This window comes from Myotis lucifugus, unplaced genomic scaffold (assembly GCF_000147115.1).
Source record: "Myotis lucifugus unplaced genomic scaffold, Myoluc2.0 scaffold_153, whole genome shotgun sequence".
Lineage (NCBI taxonomy): Eukaryota > Metazoa > Chordata > Mammalia > Chiroptera > Vespertilionidae > Myotis > Myotis lucifugus.
Window position 1 is genome coordinate 3,123,404 of NW_005871201.1, and position 16,366 is coordinate 3,139,769.

Genomic DNA, 16,366 nt, shown 5'->3' on the forward strand with positions numbered 1-16,366 from the left:
GACGGGATTTAGAGGAGAAAAATAATTTTTCCTCTACTCTTCTGAGTTCTTGACTGAGAACCCTATAATAAAAGGCAGATTAAAAAGAGAAAAATCAGACTTCTATAAACATGTTTACATGGGAGACCCTGAGGAAAAATGAGTGACTCAGGGAGGTGGCTTAGATCTCCAGCTTATAGGGCATCTTCACCAAAGAACAATAAATTAGTGGAAAAATTTCAGGACAAAGGAAAGCACTATTAGGCTTCCAAGGGCAGCAAATTATGGGAGGGGAAAATTAATGGTAGATAAAGGCTAGTTAGTAAATTTGTTTTGTAGATTCCTCCTGTGCCACCCCCAGGCTGATAGTCTCTAAAAACAAACATTTTCCCCTCTTCTTTTTGTACCTATATGAGATAATGGATGTTAACTAAATGTACTGTGGTAATCATTTCACAATATATGTAACTCCTGCTGTACATTATGCTGTACACTAAACTTATACAGTGCTGTATGTTAAGTATATCTCAATAAAACTGGTGGGGGGAATAAAAATTTAAATTAAAAAAATTTATGTCCTACTTTTAGACAAATGGGAGACAGCAGTGAGCTTTTCTTATGTCTACTCTTTCTCAGTTGACTTCAGCTCTAAATCATCCTTATGCCAAACTGGCACATTTTGGGGTGGCATATTCTAATACCCGTCAGAGGGCAGAGCCAGATAAAAAGGAGATAGCCCGTTAAAGTGCTGAGAATTCATCTGAAGAGTAGAAACCACTCAGGGTTTTAAGTGGTAGTAATGCTGGTTAAAAGAGTTTCTTCTTTATCATGCTGGTAGTGTAGAGAATGGATGAGGGACAGAATGGGACCAGGGAGAATAGTTAGGAGAGGGATTGTACCTTATTTGGGATGTGGTGGCCTGGATGAGGGGTAGAAAAGGGGATGGAGAACCAGGACAGGTTTGGAAGATATTTAAGAGCTGAGATTGGCAAAACTCCATGATAGCTTGGATGGGGAAAGGGTAGGTAGAGGGCTGAAGACAATGCCCAGATTTCTGGCTTGGGCACCTAGGTGATTGGTGGTGTTCATTGCTGAATAAGGAATGTGGGAGAGAGGAGCAGGTTTGGAAGAAACATGTGTTGAGTTTCTTTGTGGGATGCCCAAGATGAAATATCCAGTAGACAGATATTTAGGTAAGAGACTTAGGAAGAGAGACTGAGCTAGAGATGAGCGATCTGGGACTTTTAAGGTGATGATTGGATCCAGGAGAGTGGATAGGATCACCAAGAGAGGGTGTGTAGGATGAGAAGCTGGTTTGGTCACACATCTGAGGAACAGCAGCATTTCGGAAGGAGAGGACAGAGGAGCTCATGAAGAAAGCTGACAAGGAGTGGCTAGAGAGGCAGGTGGAAATTGGAAGGGTCAACTTTCTGGATATCTGCGGGAAAAGAGGTTACAAAGGATAGAAGACATAGTGCTAAATACAGAGGTGTCAAGTAAGATGAGGACTGACTAGTAACCATTGGATTTTGCTACAAGACGGTCACTGGGGGCCATTGGAAGGCAGTTTCAGGACAATTAGGGGAGGGTCAGTAGCAAGAGTGAGAGTAGATGGTTCTGGGACTTAGACTGGAAAGGAATCAAATGGTTGATGGTGGGTGGAATGCAAAGACAGGTCCATAGGATCATTGTCGGTCATTACAACAGACCGGATACTTACGCCCCCCTCCGAATTCATGTGTTATATCCGAATCCCCAAGTGATGGTATTAGGAGGTAGGGCTTTTTCAAAGTGATTATGTCAAGAGGGTGGAGCCCTCATGAATAGAATTAGTGCCCTTGTGAGAGACTCCAGAGAGTTCCCCCACCCCTTTTGCTGTTGAAGACACAGCAAGAAGATGGCCACTTATGAACGAGGAAGCCAGCCCTCACTGAATCAGCAGGCATGGACTTCCCAGCCTCTAGAACTGTGAGAAATATTTGTTGTTTAAGCCACCCAGTCTATGGTAGTTTGTTATAGCAGCCTGAATGGACTAAGACATAGAGATAGAGATAGAGATAGAGATAGAGATTTAATTTTCAAAATTGAGCTATTAGTTGTTAAAGTGTGAGTACATTTTTTGGGGAACACTGAGCATACATATCAGCATATTGTTGCACAACAAACAAAACTCAAGCTCCAAAATATGTTTATTGTTCATGCATCTGTGTATGGGCTGGGGACCTGGGGATCTTGGCTGCTTTTGCTTGTGTGTCTGTGGTGAGCTGGACCCTGTTCTAGGGTGTGCTTGGCTACCTCAGCTTTGCTCCATGCATTTCTCGTTCTGTTCTCAGGACCATCAAGTTAGCCTTGACATGTTCTTAGGAGTTAGTTGAGGCACAAGTGTGACAGGGAGTTCAGATGAGTAAGTGCATTTCAAGGTTCTGCTTGTATCACACCGCAAACGTCCCAGTTCTTGACAGAAGAATTTTGAAGCCACGTGGAAAAGAGCAAGGTGAAGAATTTGGGCTATGAATGCAATCTGATGGATTTGCAAGGAAGCAGAGGTTGAAGAGAAAGAGGAGGTAATTGGTAGCACAAGTCCTGGAGGGGAGGAGAGATTGGCATCTTTAGGGGAAGCATCACCCTCCCTTTTCAATAGGAGGGAAGGAGGGACTGCTGTGGATGTGGGATGTTGGCGGGGCTATTGGGGAAACTTGAGGGAGTTTCCTTCTTGTGTTTCTGTTCCCTCTGTGAAGGAAGAGGTACGTCATCTCCTGGGAAAGGGGTTTGCTGTGCAGCAGGGGACCTAAGAGTGGGAAAGTTTTAAATTTCCCCCATGGGGATTGAGAGTCGAGTGTAAACACAGCAGTGTTGTTGGGCCTGGTTGAAAATCCAGTCGAGCTTGGCTACCATGGATTTCTACCCCATACACTCTCAGCAGAGATGCCACTGGGTATCCAAAGTGGTACCAGGAACCGAGAATGTGGTGGTACCAGGGGTCAGCTTTGACTTTTCTCGTTCTGTTAGAGGGCTCAGCCAAACAATCACTGAGGCCCGTCCATTCACTTCTAAAGGAGCGTTGTGAGTCAGCCTCTTCTCTCCCTTCTCCTGCTCTCCCAGGGACCTGGCCACTGTCTTCCGTCCATTGCATGCCCATCACAGCCTCTCAGCGAGCTCCCCTCAGCATCAGTAAGGGATGGGGACAGTGTGGAGGGACCCACACCTGGCAGCCAGCCAAGAGTCATCATCCTTACCTTGTGTCTTGTCCAGTGGCCCTACGCTAGATCTCCCTTTTATAAAATAAACTTTGATTTTAGAATAGTTTAGACTTACAGAAAAACTGCAAAAATTATACAGAGAGTTCCTGTTTACCCTGTACCTGGTTTCCCCTGTTCTTAGGATCTGGAATTAGTATGATACATTTGACACAATGAATGAATAAATCTTGATGCATTTTTTTATTATTCACTCAAGTTTATTCTTTATTCCAAGTTCCTCAGTGTTTTCCTAATATCCTTTGTTGTTGTTCCAGGATCCCATGTAGGACTCCATATTACATTTAATGGTCACGTCCCCTTAGGCTCCTCTTGGCTATGAAGTTTCTCAGACTTTATGACTTTGACAGTTTGGGGAGTACTTGTTAGGTAGTTTGTAGAATGTTCCTCAATTGGGATTTGTCTGATGTTTTCCTCATGATTAGACTGCAGTTATGGGTTTTGGGGAGGAGGACCACAGAGGAAAGTGCCATCCTCATTACATCATATCAAGGGTGCTGTTAAAGAAAAAAGATATTCAGTGACACTTGTTACAGATGGTAAGGCAGACCCTCATCAGGATCAGCTTGATAGGTATAGGGACCACAGCATTGGGGTTTTGCCATGGGGTAGAGGCATGCGGCCCGCTGGCCGCGAGTTTGACATGCTTGAGGGATTGGCTTCCACTCCAAATACAACAAGGAAATGTGGTTTTTATAGCCCCCACCATAAGAAGCAAGGTGAAAGTCAGTAGATGGAAAATTCAGAGGAAACATCAGGGATAAGGGATAGCCTAGCTCCGTGGTAGGCAAACTGCGGCTTGCGAGCCACATGTGGCTCTTTGGCCCGTTGAGTGTGGCTCTTCCTAGGCCTTAGGACAGTGATGGCGAACCTATGACACGCGAACTCATTTTTTTGGTTGATTTTTCTTTGTTAAATGGCATTTAAATATATAAAATATCAAAAATATAAATCTTTGTTTTACTATGGTTGCAAATATCAAAAAATTTCTATATGTGACACGGCACCAGAGTTAAGTTAGGGTTTTTCAAAATGCTGACACGCCGAGCTCAAAAGGTTTGCCATCACTGGCCTAGGAGAAAGTTCAGGAACCTGACTAAAGTTCCGTCAAGCAGACTGTTTGTGAGTTCCTGCTATCAATGTGATTTGTCAACAACAGGTTGATGTTGATCTTGGTCACCTGGCTGAGGCTGTGTCTGCCAGGTTTCTCTATTGAGAAGTTCTCTCCCCTCCCACCTTTCCGTGTTCTACTCTCTGGAGGGAACCCACGAGTTAAGGGGTGCATTGCTGTGCTCCACCTCCTTGAGAGTGGCGCGCCTGCATAAATTATTTGGAACTTTTCTGCCCAGAAACGTGTTTCTTGTATCAGGCACTTTTTATACAACACATTATCTCTTATAATTTTCACAATTGTGAGATTGATATTATCTCTTATTCTCCAGATGTAGAAACAGGGACTCAGTGAAGTTGATTCCCCTTCCCAGGGTCACTCAGATTTTAAGTGGCGGGCTGGGGACTTGAACTTGAGTGTTCTCAGAGCCAACTGTCTCAAGTGCTAAAGTCTCTACACTGTTGTTTAATCACCCCACTAAAGGTATTTCACATGGACTTATTCCTTGGGTCAGCTGTGTCTTTCTCTTAGGCAAGGTAAGCATCATTGGGGGAAAGGTGTTCTTGGGGTCTGCATGGTGAGTCCACCCTTTGAAAGGGCTTTCTCTGAGGACTTGAGGGAATCCTATAAATCCTATTCTAAGTTGGACTAGGCTCAAACTAGATTTCAATATGGTACAAGTTTGGCTTTTGTTATGCAAGGAAGGCTGTGTTCTATCTATTTTTCTCTCTGAAAAAGGGAAGCTCCCTTTGGTTAATCGGCATGGTTTTTAAGAAAAATATTAATATCTACACATTTTTAGAGGCATCGGGTCCACCCTGATCTCATTGAATGAGGTCATCTGTGTGCTAAGAGGTACTATTCTGCTACTCTGGGAAAGTCAGTGGGGAGCCAGGAGTGATTTCACGGGTTGTTGAAAGCTTATGCTTGTAGTCAGAATGAGTTGGCCCTGTGTTGGTTTTTCTGAGCTCAACATAATATGCAGAACAGATCTGTATAATGGGCTGTTTGCTTTGTGGACTTTCAATTTTCCTCTCTCTGCCTGTTCAAAGTATTTAGAATATGTCAGGGCAAAGGGCATCATGCTGAATTGTGACAGATACGCTCTTTCACGGCTTTAAAGAAATGGCTCGAAACAAATTGCAGTTGGTTTCACTAGGACCCTGGCTAAATCTGACTGGCAGGTGCCGCAGAGCATTGAACTGGACAACAAACCTGAGACCAGAGGACCCTTTCCCCCCAGTTTAGAGCAATTAAGGTGCCGTGGGCACCTGCCTGCTAGCGTTAGCCCCGCCCCTGGCACTGTGGAGGGCCAGGTGGCTGAAATGAGTCAAAAGGCATCAGATGCTGTGGGAACCTGTGAGTCACAGAGCCGGAGGGTGGCCCCCACCCGTTTCTGGCTGGTTAACCCACAACATGGTCATATTAGTCAGTGTTTCTCTCCCAGAAAAGCGACATGTTTCTCTTTTTAAATTTTGCGGTGAGTTCAGGAGATGGGCTGAGGTCAATGGCGGGCAGACAACAGTGCTTCTAGAAGAGTCCGCAGTCTCATTTTGGTTGCTTGTTTGTTTTTAACTTGGAAGTTGATGAGAAGGATTTGATCCTGCTTGGGCAGCAGCCCTGCAAGGAAGGAACCTGGGTCCCAGTCTCTGCCTTGGGGGATGGGAGGGCGGAAATTCCTTGCTGCTGTGGGCAGAGATGATGTTGGGTGACGCTCTCTGCTCACATCCTTGCCACCTGCCGGGCAGTCAGGTGAGCCCCAGGGAAGCACCCGTGTCTCCAGGCTGCCCATCCTCAGGAGGAGGCCTCTCCTCCTGCCACATCCCCAATCTCACCCAGCGCCCTTCCTGAAATCAGCTGGAAGGAGCCTCATGGTCCTGGCCTCTCCGTGGTGCAGAGGCCTCCTGGGGCAGGGGGTGGTGCCCAGTTAAGGACAGAGAGTGACTGCCATGCCCACGGGGCCCCACACCTGCAACTCTACAGTGTCAGTTCCAAAGGCCCATGTATATGGTAGGGATGGATGGGGCATTTCAGAGAGCTGGATCTTCCGTGTATAAGGATGCGGACTGGGCACCCAGCACGGCCAGCTGGCCCAGGAGAGGGCTTCCATAGTCTGCTCCCACTCCCCAGGGATGGCTAGCCATCATCCGTGGGTCCGGATGGAGATGCAGCTGAAAGGTGGTCCTGGGGGTCGGAGGCCGAGGGAAGGTGAAGAGCAGAGGAAGCTCTCTTCCACCTTGGTGTGGTCAGTCCTGAAACAATGAGGTTTGACCCTCTAGGACAGTGCTTCTCTGTGGGGTGATTTTGCCCCACCGGGGGCATTTGGCAATGTCTAGACCAGCGGTTCTCAATCTGTGGGTCGCGACCCCTTTGGGGGTCGAACGACCCTTTCACAGGGGTCACCTAAGACCATTGGAAAACACATATATAATTACATATTGTTTTTGTGATTAATCACTATGCTTTAATTATGTTCAATTTGTAACAATGAAAATACATCCTGCATATCAGATATTTACATTATGATTCATAACAGTAGCAAAATTACAGTTATGAAGTAGCAACGAAAATAATTTTATGGTTGGGGGTCACCACAACATGAGGAACTGTATTAAAGGGTCGCGGCATTAGGAAGGTTGAGAACCACTGGTCTAGACACATTTTGAGTTGTCACAGCCAGGGTGGGAGGAGGGGTGTGGTTGCTACCAGCAACCAGTGGTTGGAGACCAGGGGTCTACAGTACACTGGGCGGCCCTACCCTGAGAATAATCTGGCCCCAGGTGTCACTAGCGCCAGGGCTGGGACCCTGCTCCAGGGCACTGGAGTAGGGGAGGGTGGTGTGTTCTTTCACACAAGGGCTTAAGAATGATGGCCAGTGGGCATCGGGCTGCTTGGCCCTTTGACCCAAGAGCCTGTCTTTGTGGCTCATGGAGCCCTGTTTGAGGAAAGCTCCCACTTCTGGTGTGTGTGGGGGGGCCTGGAGACCCCTGGGAATACTGCTTTTTACATCACGTTTTCCTTTTCCCCTTCTACTTAAGAGGGTAAGAGTGAGCAGAAAATCAGGTCTCTTGGAAGTGCAAGACAATAAAGGGGAGAACTCTGTATTCTCAAATGAGTATTCTTACCTGCTTGGGTTTCTGGTTTCTGGCTGAGGATCTTGGTAGCAACACTGGCTGTGTTCCCTGCATGCGTGTGTGTGTGTGTGTGTGTGTGTGTGTGTGTGTTCGTGTGCTTGTGTGTATGAAAGACAGGGACCGACACTTTTGAGCAATAACAGAGGGTGGCAGTGTGCGCTGGCATATCCTCCTGCTGCGAAGACGGCTTTCTCCTCCCTGAAGCCTGGGAGCCCTGGGAAGTGGCCCTGAGAGGCACGTTTGGGTTTGCATCTGGGCACGGGTGTCTCCTGCTGGGAGCCGACAGCACCAGGACCTTCCCCTGACCAGCAGGGTCTGCTGAGGCAGCTCAGCACTTCTGCTCGCCACCCCGCAGCATCCTGGCTACTCACGTTCCTCCTTAACATGTGACAGGACAGCTGAGCTCCCAATGGATCAGTGAAGGGAACAAGAGTAAAGCAGCAGAGACAGCCACGTGTCCCTGTGAATTCTTTCTTGCTGTCTGAGGGGCAAACCCACACCCCGCAGACGGGCTGGCCTGGGAGGTGGGCCAGGCGCCGTTCCTCTCTCTCCAGGAAGACCTCCCTGGAATGAGGGGTCTCCATGGCGTGCGGTCTCTTCACCTGTGCCCATCTCTTTGCAGGGCATGCCACCATCACCAACTACTTGTTGAACTACTTCCCTGGTCTTGACCTTGAAAGGAGGAACGTGTTTGGGTTCACGGCCCTGATGAAAGCGGCCATGCAGGGCCGAACGGAGTGCATACGAGCCCTGATGCTAGCAGGTACGTCTCCACCGGTCCTGCGCGTATGTGCTGTAGGGATGAACCAGTCCCGTGGGAACAGGGGCTAACGGGGGCAACAAAGAACAGTTTCTGTGAGCTATATGGCTGTCATCATCTGAGTGAAACCAACAGAACAAAGGCAGCCACCTTCAGGGTGGGGCGGGAGGTCACGGCACTGGTCACCTGGTAGGACACCCCTCCTCGCTCACTTCTCTGGTCTTGGCTCTGAGCAGCAAGTCTGTCCTATTGGAGGTGGGTGCAGGGGTGGCAGGTTGGCCCGTTGCCATCTTAGATCCCTGCTTGCTGGTGGTTGGAGCCCATGGTGGTGTGGTGTGTGGTGGCTGCCTTTTCTAGGAGGGGTCACAGAGTGGAAAGGTCTGCGTGTAGCTCTGGATCAGCAGGGCACCCCCTTTGCTCTTTACAGTGCCGCCATCTTGGAGGAAGCACTTTCTTCTCTGAGCCTCCCTGTGTCCATCTGTGAAATGGGAACAGTGACTTCCTTCTCATCCCCCTGAGGATGAAATAGGAAAATACTCTGTAGATTCTCCTGGGCTACGCATGTTTAATGAACTACTCAGCTAACTTGCACGTGAGGAGTCTCTAGTTCTTTCCCCCACATCGTTAGCACCACCTCATTGGGTTATTTTGAGAATTAAATTAGAAAAAAAATGTGTGTAGAGCACACGCCCAGGGTCCGGCACAGGATGAGTCAGTTAGTATGCGATGCTGCTGTTGACGTTATTTAATTTCATTATTTTAACTTATTTTGTTTTTGGCCCTGGGCTCACCAGTCCTGCTTGGTGCTGTGGGTTCGCCAAGGTGGCGCTTCCCTGCCAATCTTCATAGCCTGAGGACAGCAGCCACGCTCTCTGAGCCGTCAGCCCAGGCTAGTCCTTCTGTTTAGACAACTTATTTTGAAGAAATAAACATTTATTTTGGAATCCTTTCAGATGTATGGAAAAGTGACAAAGGTAGGACAGAGAGTTCCCGTACAGCCCTCACTCGTCTCCCACGTTAGCATCTTCCTGAGAGGCCGACATTGGCACATGGCTATTCACCAAACTCCAGACTTGCTCAGATTTTACCAGTTCTTCCTCTCATGTCCCCTTTCCATTCCCGGGTCCCATCCAGCTCCCGCATTTAGTTGTCATGAGTCCCCATTCCCCCTGGTCATGACAGTTTCTTAGTCTTGCCTCCTTGTCCATGACTTGACCGTCTGCATACTGGCCACAGGCAGTGCCTCCAGCCTGAGTCTGTCCTTGTGATTAGATGGGTTATAAGATCTGCAGCTTGATTTAGATTCTTCTTCCTCTTGCCTGAACCTGCGTGTTTCAGGGGCTGCTGCGAGAAGAATAAACTCAGTAGATGAAGACAGAGGCTTCGAAGATGATAATGTTCTTGGAAATAAAAAAGATCAAACTTACAATGAATCCCATTGGCTGTGCTTTGGGCTCAGTGACAGTTTCAAAAGTGAGACAAGTTTCAACAGAGTGTAGGCCCTGCCTGTCCCGTGCCAGGGAGAGATGCTACTTCTGGTTAAATGGCGGCCAAGCGCTTCATCTGCTTCTACTCTGGATCTAGTTAAAACTTTGGGTAGATCGTTAGCAATTCTCTTTTTCAACCAAAAGTGTGTGGTGGTCAGTCACATCTGTGCATTCTTCCCAATGAATTTATTGGAACCACAAACCCTTTTGTTTATAGGTCAGTTGCCTGGGTGCCGCTGTGGTCCCACTCTCCTCCCCGCCTGGCGGAGGGTTCAGGCCTTGGCCACACAGTCACAGGATTACAGCAACGCCTTCCGGATCTCTTGAGCGATGGGTCTGCTTACAGACAGCGTGCTCATCGCTGGTGCTGTTCTTTTCCCGCTCAGTGATGTGGATAACACATTTGGCATTGGTTTTTCTGTACTCTCCTTTTCCTGTTCCTCCTCCATGAGCCCTGCCCCCTCAGTCTAGAACGGTGGTTCTCAACCTGTGGGTCACGACCCCTTTGGGGGCCGAACAACCCTTTCACAGGGGTTGCCTAAGACCATCAGAAAACACATATATAATTACATATTGTTTTTGTGATTAATCACTATGCTTTAATCATGTTCAATTTGTAACAATGAAATTGGGGGTCACCACAACATGAGGAGCTGTATTAAAGGGTCGCGGCATTAGGAAGGTTGAGAACCACTGGTCTAGAGTAATCCGCATGAGCACAGCCCTGAGGGTGTGCATTCCTGACCTGTATGTGGTCAGAGCAGAATGGTCAACAGAACATACTTGGAAGCCCGGACCCCTGGCTTCAGATTCTAGCTCCTCCACTTACCATGTCCGTACCAACGGTCAATCACCTAGTGTTCTGAGCCTCAGTTTCCCCTTCTATAAAATGAGGCGAAGGACAGCAGCTGCTGCAGGAAGTCAGGATGGGGGTTGAATGAGTTCCCGTGTGGGCGCCCTTGGACTCGTGCCTGGGATGGAGGAAGCCTTCAGTCCATGTTGGTTGTTGCTGCTGTTGTTATCATTTTTGGTGAATTTATGTATTCAGTAATTATCGGTTACATTCATGAAAAAATATGGTATATTTTTCCCTTTGAAATATATCCTTGTGATGAGATACTTAAACTTTCTTATTGAGGGCGACAGGCATGTAACTCAGGATTGCTTAATCTTGGCACTATTGGCATTTGGGGCCAGGTAATTCTTGGTGGTTGGGAGCTGTGCTGGGGCTAGTAGGATGCTCAGCAGCCTCCCTGGCCTTTGACAACAGGTGACTGCAGCATCCCCCAGGATTGACAACCAAAGTTATCCCAGACATTGGCAACCATCCCCTGAGGGATACAGTTGCCTCCTGATGAGAACCACTGATGTAACTAGTGTAAGTGCGAAAAGGTGGAATTTCCCCCTCTTATATACTTTCTCCTTCCATCTTGCCCTATATTCCTTCTTCAAAGAAAAACCTGACACCTTTCTTGGGGAGCTTTTGCTCCACCCCTTGGGACTTTGGTTGTAGTATCTAACTTCCAGAATATTTCCATGTTCTACTGTTACTACTAAGTTAGTTTACAGTTCTTTTCCCCCAGGTAAGTGAGTTTCATTTCCTCTTCTGGTAGATGTGTATGTATGCTTTAAGAGAAAAAAGTGTGATTGAATGTCTTTCCTGGGTTTGGTGGACAGCAATAAGGATACTTGTTAAATGAAAGGTATTTTAAAAACGTGCACAAGTATTTTTGACTTATTTCCATTTAATACATCAAATTAGGAAAAGTTAAAGCTTTGAAAGGTCCAAATGCCTGAGTATTTCTTTAGGACTGGCATTTATGTGCAGCTGCAAAAGGTACCTTGAGAGCTGGTCACAGGATGGTCGCCCTGTGGCCATTTCAAAGCGAAAGGCATCAGCGTTACTACACATTCAAGGTTGGGGTAAAAATGTGCAGCTCGTCCTCATTTTGTCAAGGGCAGTGTTCCTCTGTGACCGAATGAATTTCCGAGTTGCAATTTCATTATATTCAATAGGAACTATTTTCCTTTTAGAAATGACGCGTCATTGAACTGGATGCCCCCCTGAACTGCTTACCTTTTCCAATAGTTCAGAACTTACAGACACACATCAGCTCTTATCTTACTGTGTCAGGCAGAATAAAGGAATGTTAGAATGATCAGAACCTTGGATTTTAATAACCATATAACCAGGTTCTGAAAAGCTGATTTATTGGCTCTTTGGTTTCTGGCTTCCCAAGGAGCAACGCCAGCTCTGCTGATGAGAATCGCAGGGCAGGCTGCGGCACCTTGTTAATTCAGGAGAATATTAATGCTCACAGTGACAGGCCTGTTGAAGTAAGCGGCGCTGGGAAGCCGTATGGAGGACGTGATTGTCTCTGAAGAGAGACAGACTCTGCGGAGGCAGGCAGGTTCCAGACTTGCTTATGAGCCCTGGGCTTACACCCGAGGGGGGGTGTCATTGCTGCCGCTCCTGGGAAGCGAAGCCAAGCAAACAAAAAACGTGGAGTCGTCTGTGGTTCCAGGGAACAAAGCAGAAGGTGGGAGGCGTGCTTCATGAGGAAGAGGGGACAGAGGCACTCACATTACGGCACTGACCGTGTGGTCACGTTGTCCTAGGCTGGCCCTGACTGTGTACTTCTGGAAAGCCAAAGGGTAGGATATCACTACGAGGTTTCTTTCTGCTTATAAGGGAAGCATGACTTTCCCATCAACAGAATTTGCCCAGTTGGAATAGTTTCAAGTTGTTAAGCAGAAAGAGGGCTAAACACTAAGCATTCCATATCATCCAGGGCCGTGTCTTAGCATGGATGCCCATGAAAGCAAACCCCGGGGCAAGGACTTGGGGCCAAGTCGTTTTTCTGGAGGATGACCCTGGGAAGTGGTGTGAAGGAGAGAGAAGTGAGACCAGGACGACAGGAAAGCTAATATTGTGCTGAGGAGCTGGTGACCCTTGTGGGCAGCCCTGCCTAGAACCTAGTGCAAGACCTAGTGCAAGACATCTCAGAAATGCCTCTCAGGGAGGGCCAGGGAAGCCAGGGTATTTATCCTCCAACCGGGGTCCCTCAGGGCAGGGGAGCTCTTGGGCGCATTAAATCTTCGGCAGTTCCCCCCTGTGCAGAGGGCTGGAGGGTAGAGGATCTGATGCCCGTCGGGAGCTCTTTCCTGTGACCCTGCATCCTGACTTGTCATAGTGATTAGACCTCAAGATACAGGCCAGCAGGGAAAGGAGGAGGCCTGCAAGGAATGGTGCACAGTGGTCCTCTGTGGCTGGAAAGGCCTCTGGGCAGGAGGGAGACAGGGCTGGGCTTTGAAGCACAGATAACGTGGGGATGGGGGTGGGAGGAATAGGGGAGGAAGTGATGCCTCCTGGACTCTGCCCGTGTCCTGCTGGTCCCATGGACCTGGCCATGACCACCTGGGAAAAGCATCCTCAGAATGAGTGATGGAAGGTAGCTTGTCTTCCTTTAGGACCTGTTTGCAATGCTTTCTGCTGCGAGGAACAGAAATCCTGACTTGACAGTGGTTTAAAGAGAATGGGCGTGCATTTTTCTCACCTCTGGAAGTTTTGAGGTAGGCAGTCACCACACAGAGTTGGTCCAGGGCCCTGAGGACATCACAGACCCAGTTCCTCTTGTCCACTTAGCCCCAAGCTGCTTGTCTGGCCACCTCATGATTGCAGGATGGTCATCATAGCTTCAGGCTGCAGGTTCCTGCTTCAGGCAGAAAGCAGCAGCCCAACCACATTGGTCCTTCAGCAGGACGCAAAGGCCTTCTCTCTGGGGCTCAAATGGGCACCGGGATTCCAGTGGGCCAGTTGTGGGATGTTTTTGGCTTTCACAATTGGTGGAATGCTCCTGGCATCTAGTGGGTGGAGACCAGGGATGCTGTTACCAGCCCTATAGTGCACAGGCCAGCCCCCACAGCAAATAACCATCTGGCCCAAATGTCGATAGTGCCGAGGTTGTGAAAGCCCAGGAAAGACCAATTATGGCGCATTGCTTAGAACTGAGCAAGTTGCTCCCTTGAGTAAAACAGAGGATTTGTGTAGGCCTCTCAGAGCACTCAACATGGGCAGCAAATGGGCCCTCTGGCAGGAGCCCTGCTTCTGTCTGCATGGCTGGCGTCCTGGGCAAAATAAATTGGGTAAGAGGTGAGGAGGCCAGTAGTCTCATGGGGAGAAGGTGGATACAGTGGTGTTTCGGAAGTTTTCCATATTCTCTGAAAGGTATACTGTATGTATAACGTGTTAATCATCAGAACTTTTCTCTCAGGATTTAATCACTACGTCCAGGGCATTAATATTATCCTAAACAGTAATTTCTTAAGGAAGCGATTCCCTGACTCATCACAGGAATCAGATTCTTGGGCTGTGTTACAGTTAGAATGGCCTTTGTCCTTTAGAATGTTTGTATTTTTCCAGGATCCTCTCGAAGAGGTACACGAGGCACAGAAGAGGCGTGCTAAACCTTGGACAGCTGCTCCTTTGGTTTTCCGTTAGCATTTGAAAAATGTCTCTTTCAAGCAGTGTTCATTAAGATTTTAATTTTGCAGTTTGTTCCTTTTTAAGTGACATGCAATTAATTAAGGTTTAATGTGTCATCTATTTTTTGCAATGACACTTTTACTGCCCCCTTTTCATTTCAGTCCGTTTATAAATTGTACTGTAGCTAATGAGTTCCACCCTGATTTCCAGTTCCAAATAATTACCACTCTTCTAATATGGCTATTCTTTAATGTGTCACAGAATTAGGAGCATTACCAGGTGAAACCGGGGGAGCTGGATCTGCCTGGGCCCTGGGCCATGGGGCTGCCGGGCTCCCCTGCTCTGCTCGGTTCAGCACATATCGACCAGTCACCACAGTCAGACCCCTGGGTCTGTGTGGAACGGAGGTCTCAGCCAGCCTGGTCCCGGGGAGCTCGCAGACTAGATTATCGCCCCACTTCTCTGCATCACTTTGCCCGTGGAAACATGACTAATGGGATTTGAAATCCTGAGTGATTTTTAACTGTATGTGGGGCTGAGATTGGACCAAGATGAATTGAACAGCAATTCCTTATTAATTCTGAAACTTATGAAGGATTAGGAGGGCCCGGTGGGTGGTGTGGCTTTATTAAGGAAGTGACTAGTGTAAGTGAGACTGTGAGGATGTAAGAGTCAGGGTTTTCCAGGGAAACAGAACCAATGAGTGATATACTAGTATATTAAGACGTTTATTAAGAGATATAAGGAACTGGCTTACGTCGTGGTTTGAGAGTTGGCAAGCTCGAGGTCTGCAGGGCAGGCCAGTGGGCGAGACACCGGTGTAGGAGCTGATGCTGCAGTCCTTCTTCTCCGGAAATTCAGCGTTTGTTTTTAAGACCATCAGCCGATTGGACAAGGCCCACCCACATCATCTCAGGCAGTCTCCGTGACTTCAAGTCAACCGATTGTGGATGTTAACCTCATCTACAAAATACCTTCACAGCACACCCGGTTTGTGTTTAATTAAATCCCCGAGTCCTAGAGCCTGACCATGCTGACACAGGAAACTGTCACCGAGGACAGGCCTGCTCGGTGGGGTGGGAAGTGCCTGGGCTGAGGGTCATGGACTTCTCTCTTACCAGCTTCGAGAGCTCAGGCAGGTTCCTCGGTCACTGTGACCACCATCCATCCAGGAACAAACTTTTATTAAATGTTTGCCTCCCATCAGCCGGTATGCTGTGTGGTGAGAAAATAAAAGTGAGGTATGGCCTCCGTACTGGAGGAGCTCATAGTCTGGGAAAGAGGCACCACCAACTCACCACTCAGTGTGAGAAATGCACGGCCTTCCATTTCTGCAAGATCACAACCATACCATCCTCACAGAGATCCATGGGGGGGGGGGGGGGGTGGGGGGCGGGGGCCGAAAAGGCCGTACTAATTAGATTCAAGGCACCCAGACTGTTGGATTTTTTGGACATTCTAGCAGCAACCGTCACCCTGTTCACAGGGCACCTGTGTTGTCTTCATCTTCTCCAATGCTGGAAAGCCAAAGAAATCCCCTTTCTTCAAAAATCCCCATGTTTCGGTGCCCAGGGTCGGGGTGGTTTTTATTTAAGAAAAGAGAAAGCCCATTAAGCGGGAGCCTGGTAAAGGTGGGGTTGTGTTATTACAAGAAAACTCCAGCAGGGGGCGGCCGGAGGCAGGTTTGTCCACCTTGGCTGGGGGCGAGGAGCCCTGCTTTTAAGTTTTGGAAAGGTTTGACCTTGGTTTTCATTCCCCCTGCGGCCCTCCATCATAACCGTTCTTTTTTTTTCAGGGGCGGAAGTTCAACGCCAGGGGCCCCCCCCCCCGGGGATGTCCCCCCCAGGGAGTGGGCCCACCTACACGGGGGGGGACGGAGGCGGTGCGCCCTCATCGGGGAGGGCTGCTGGGAGCGGCCCCTGCCCGGAGCAGTTTGGGGAAAAAGTACCAGCCCAAGGCGGCCGCTGCCCCTCGAGGGGGCTCTGAAGCCAGGGAGCTCCAAAAACTGCTTGCAGAGGCTCACGGAGTTTGTGCGGTCCTCGCTGGCCTCCCGCTCGCGCCAGGGCCTGGAGGATGGGGGCGTCCTGGACCACATGGTCAGGATGACCACGAGTCTCTACAGTCCTGCTGTGGCCATCGCCTGCCGGACCGT

At 48.6% G+C, this 16,366-nt stretch overlaps 1 protein-coding gene across 1 annotated transcript in view; it reads left to right on the plus strand.

Annotated features, from left to right (window-relative positions):
* ANKRD33B (ankyrin repeat domain 33B) overlaps window positions 1-16,366 on the plus strand; it is a 29,342-nt gene that overhangs the window by 6,770 nt on the left and 6,206 nt on the right. The window contains exons 2-3 of the mRNA XM_014461412.2: window positions 8,104-8,248; window positions 16,019-16,364. Coding sequence (XP_014316898.1) covers window positions 8,104-8,248; window positions 16,019-16,364 — 491 coding nt within the window. The remainder of the gene's footprint in view (window positions 1-8,103; window positions 8,249-16,018; window positions 16,365-16,366) is intronic.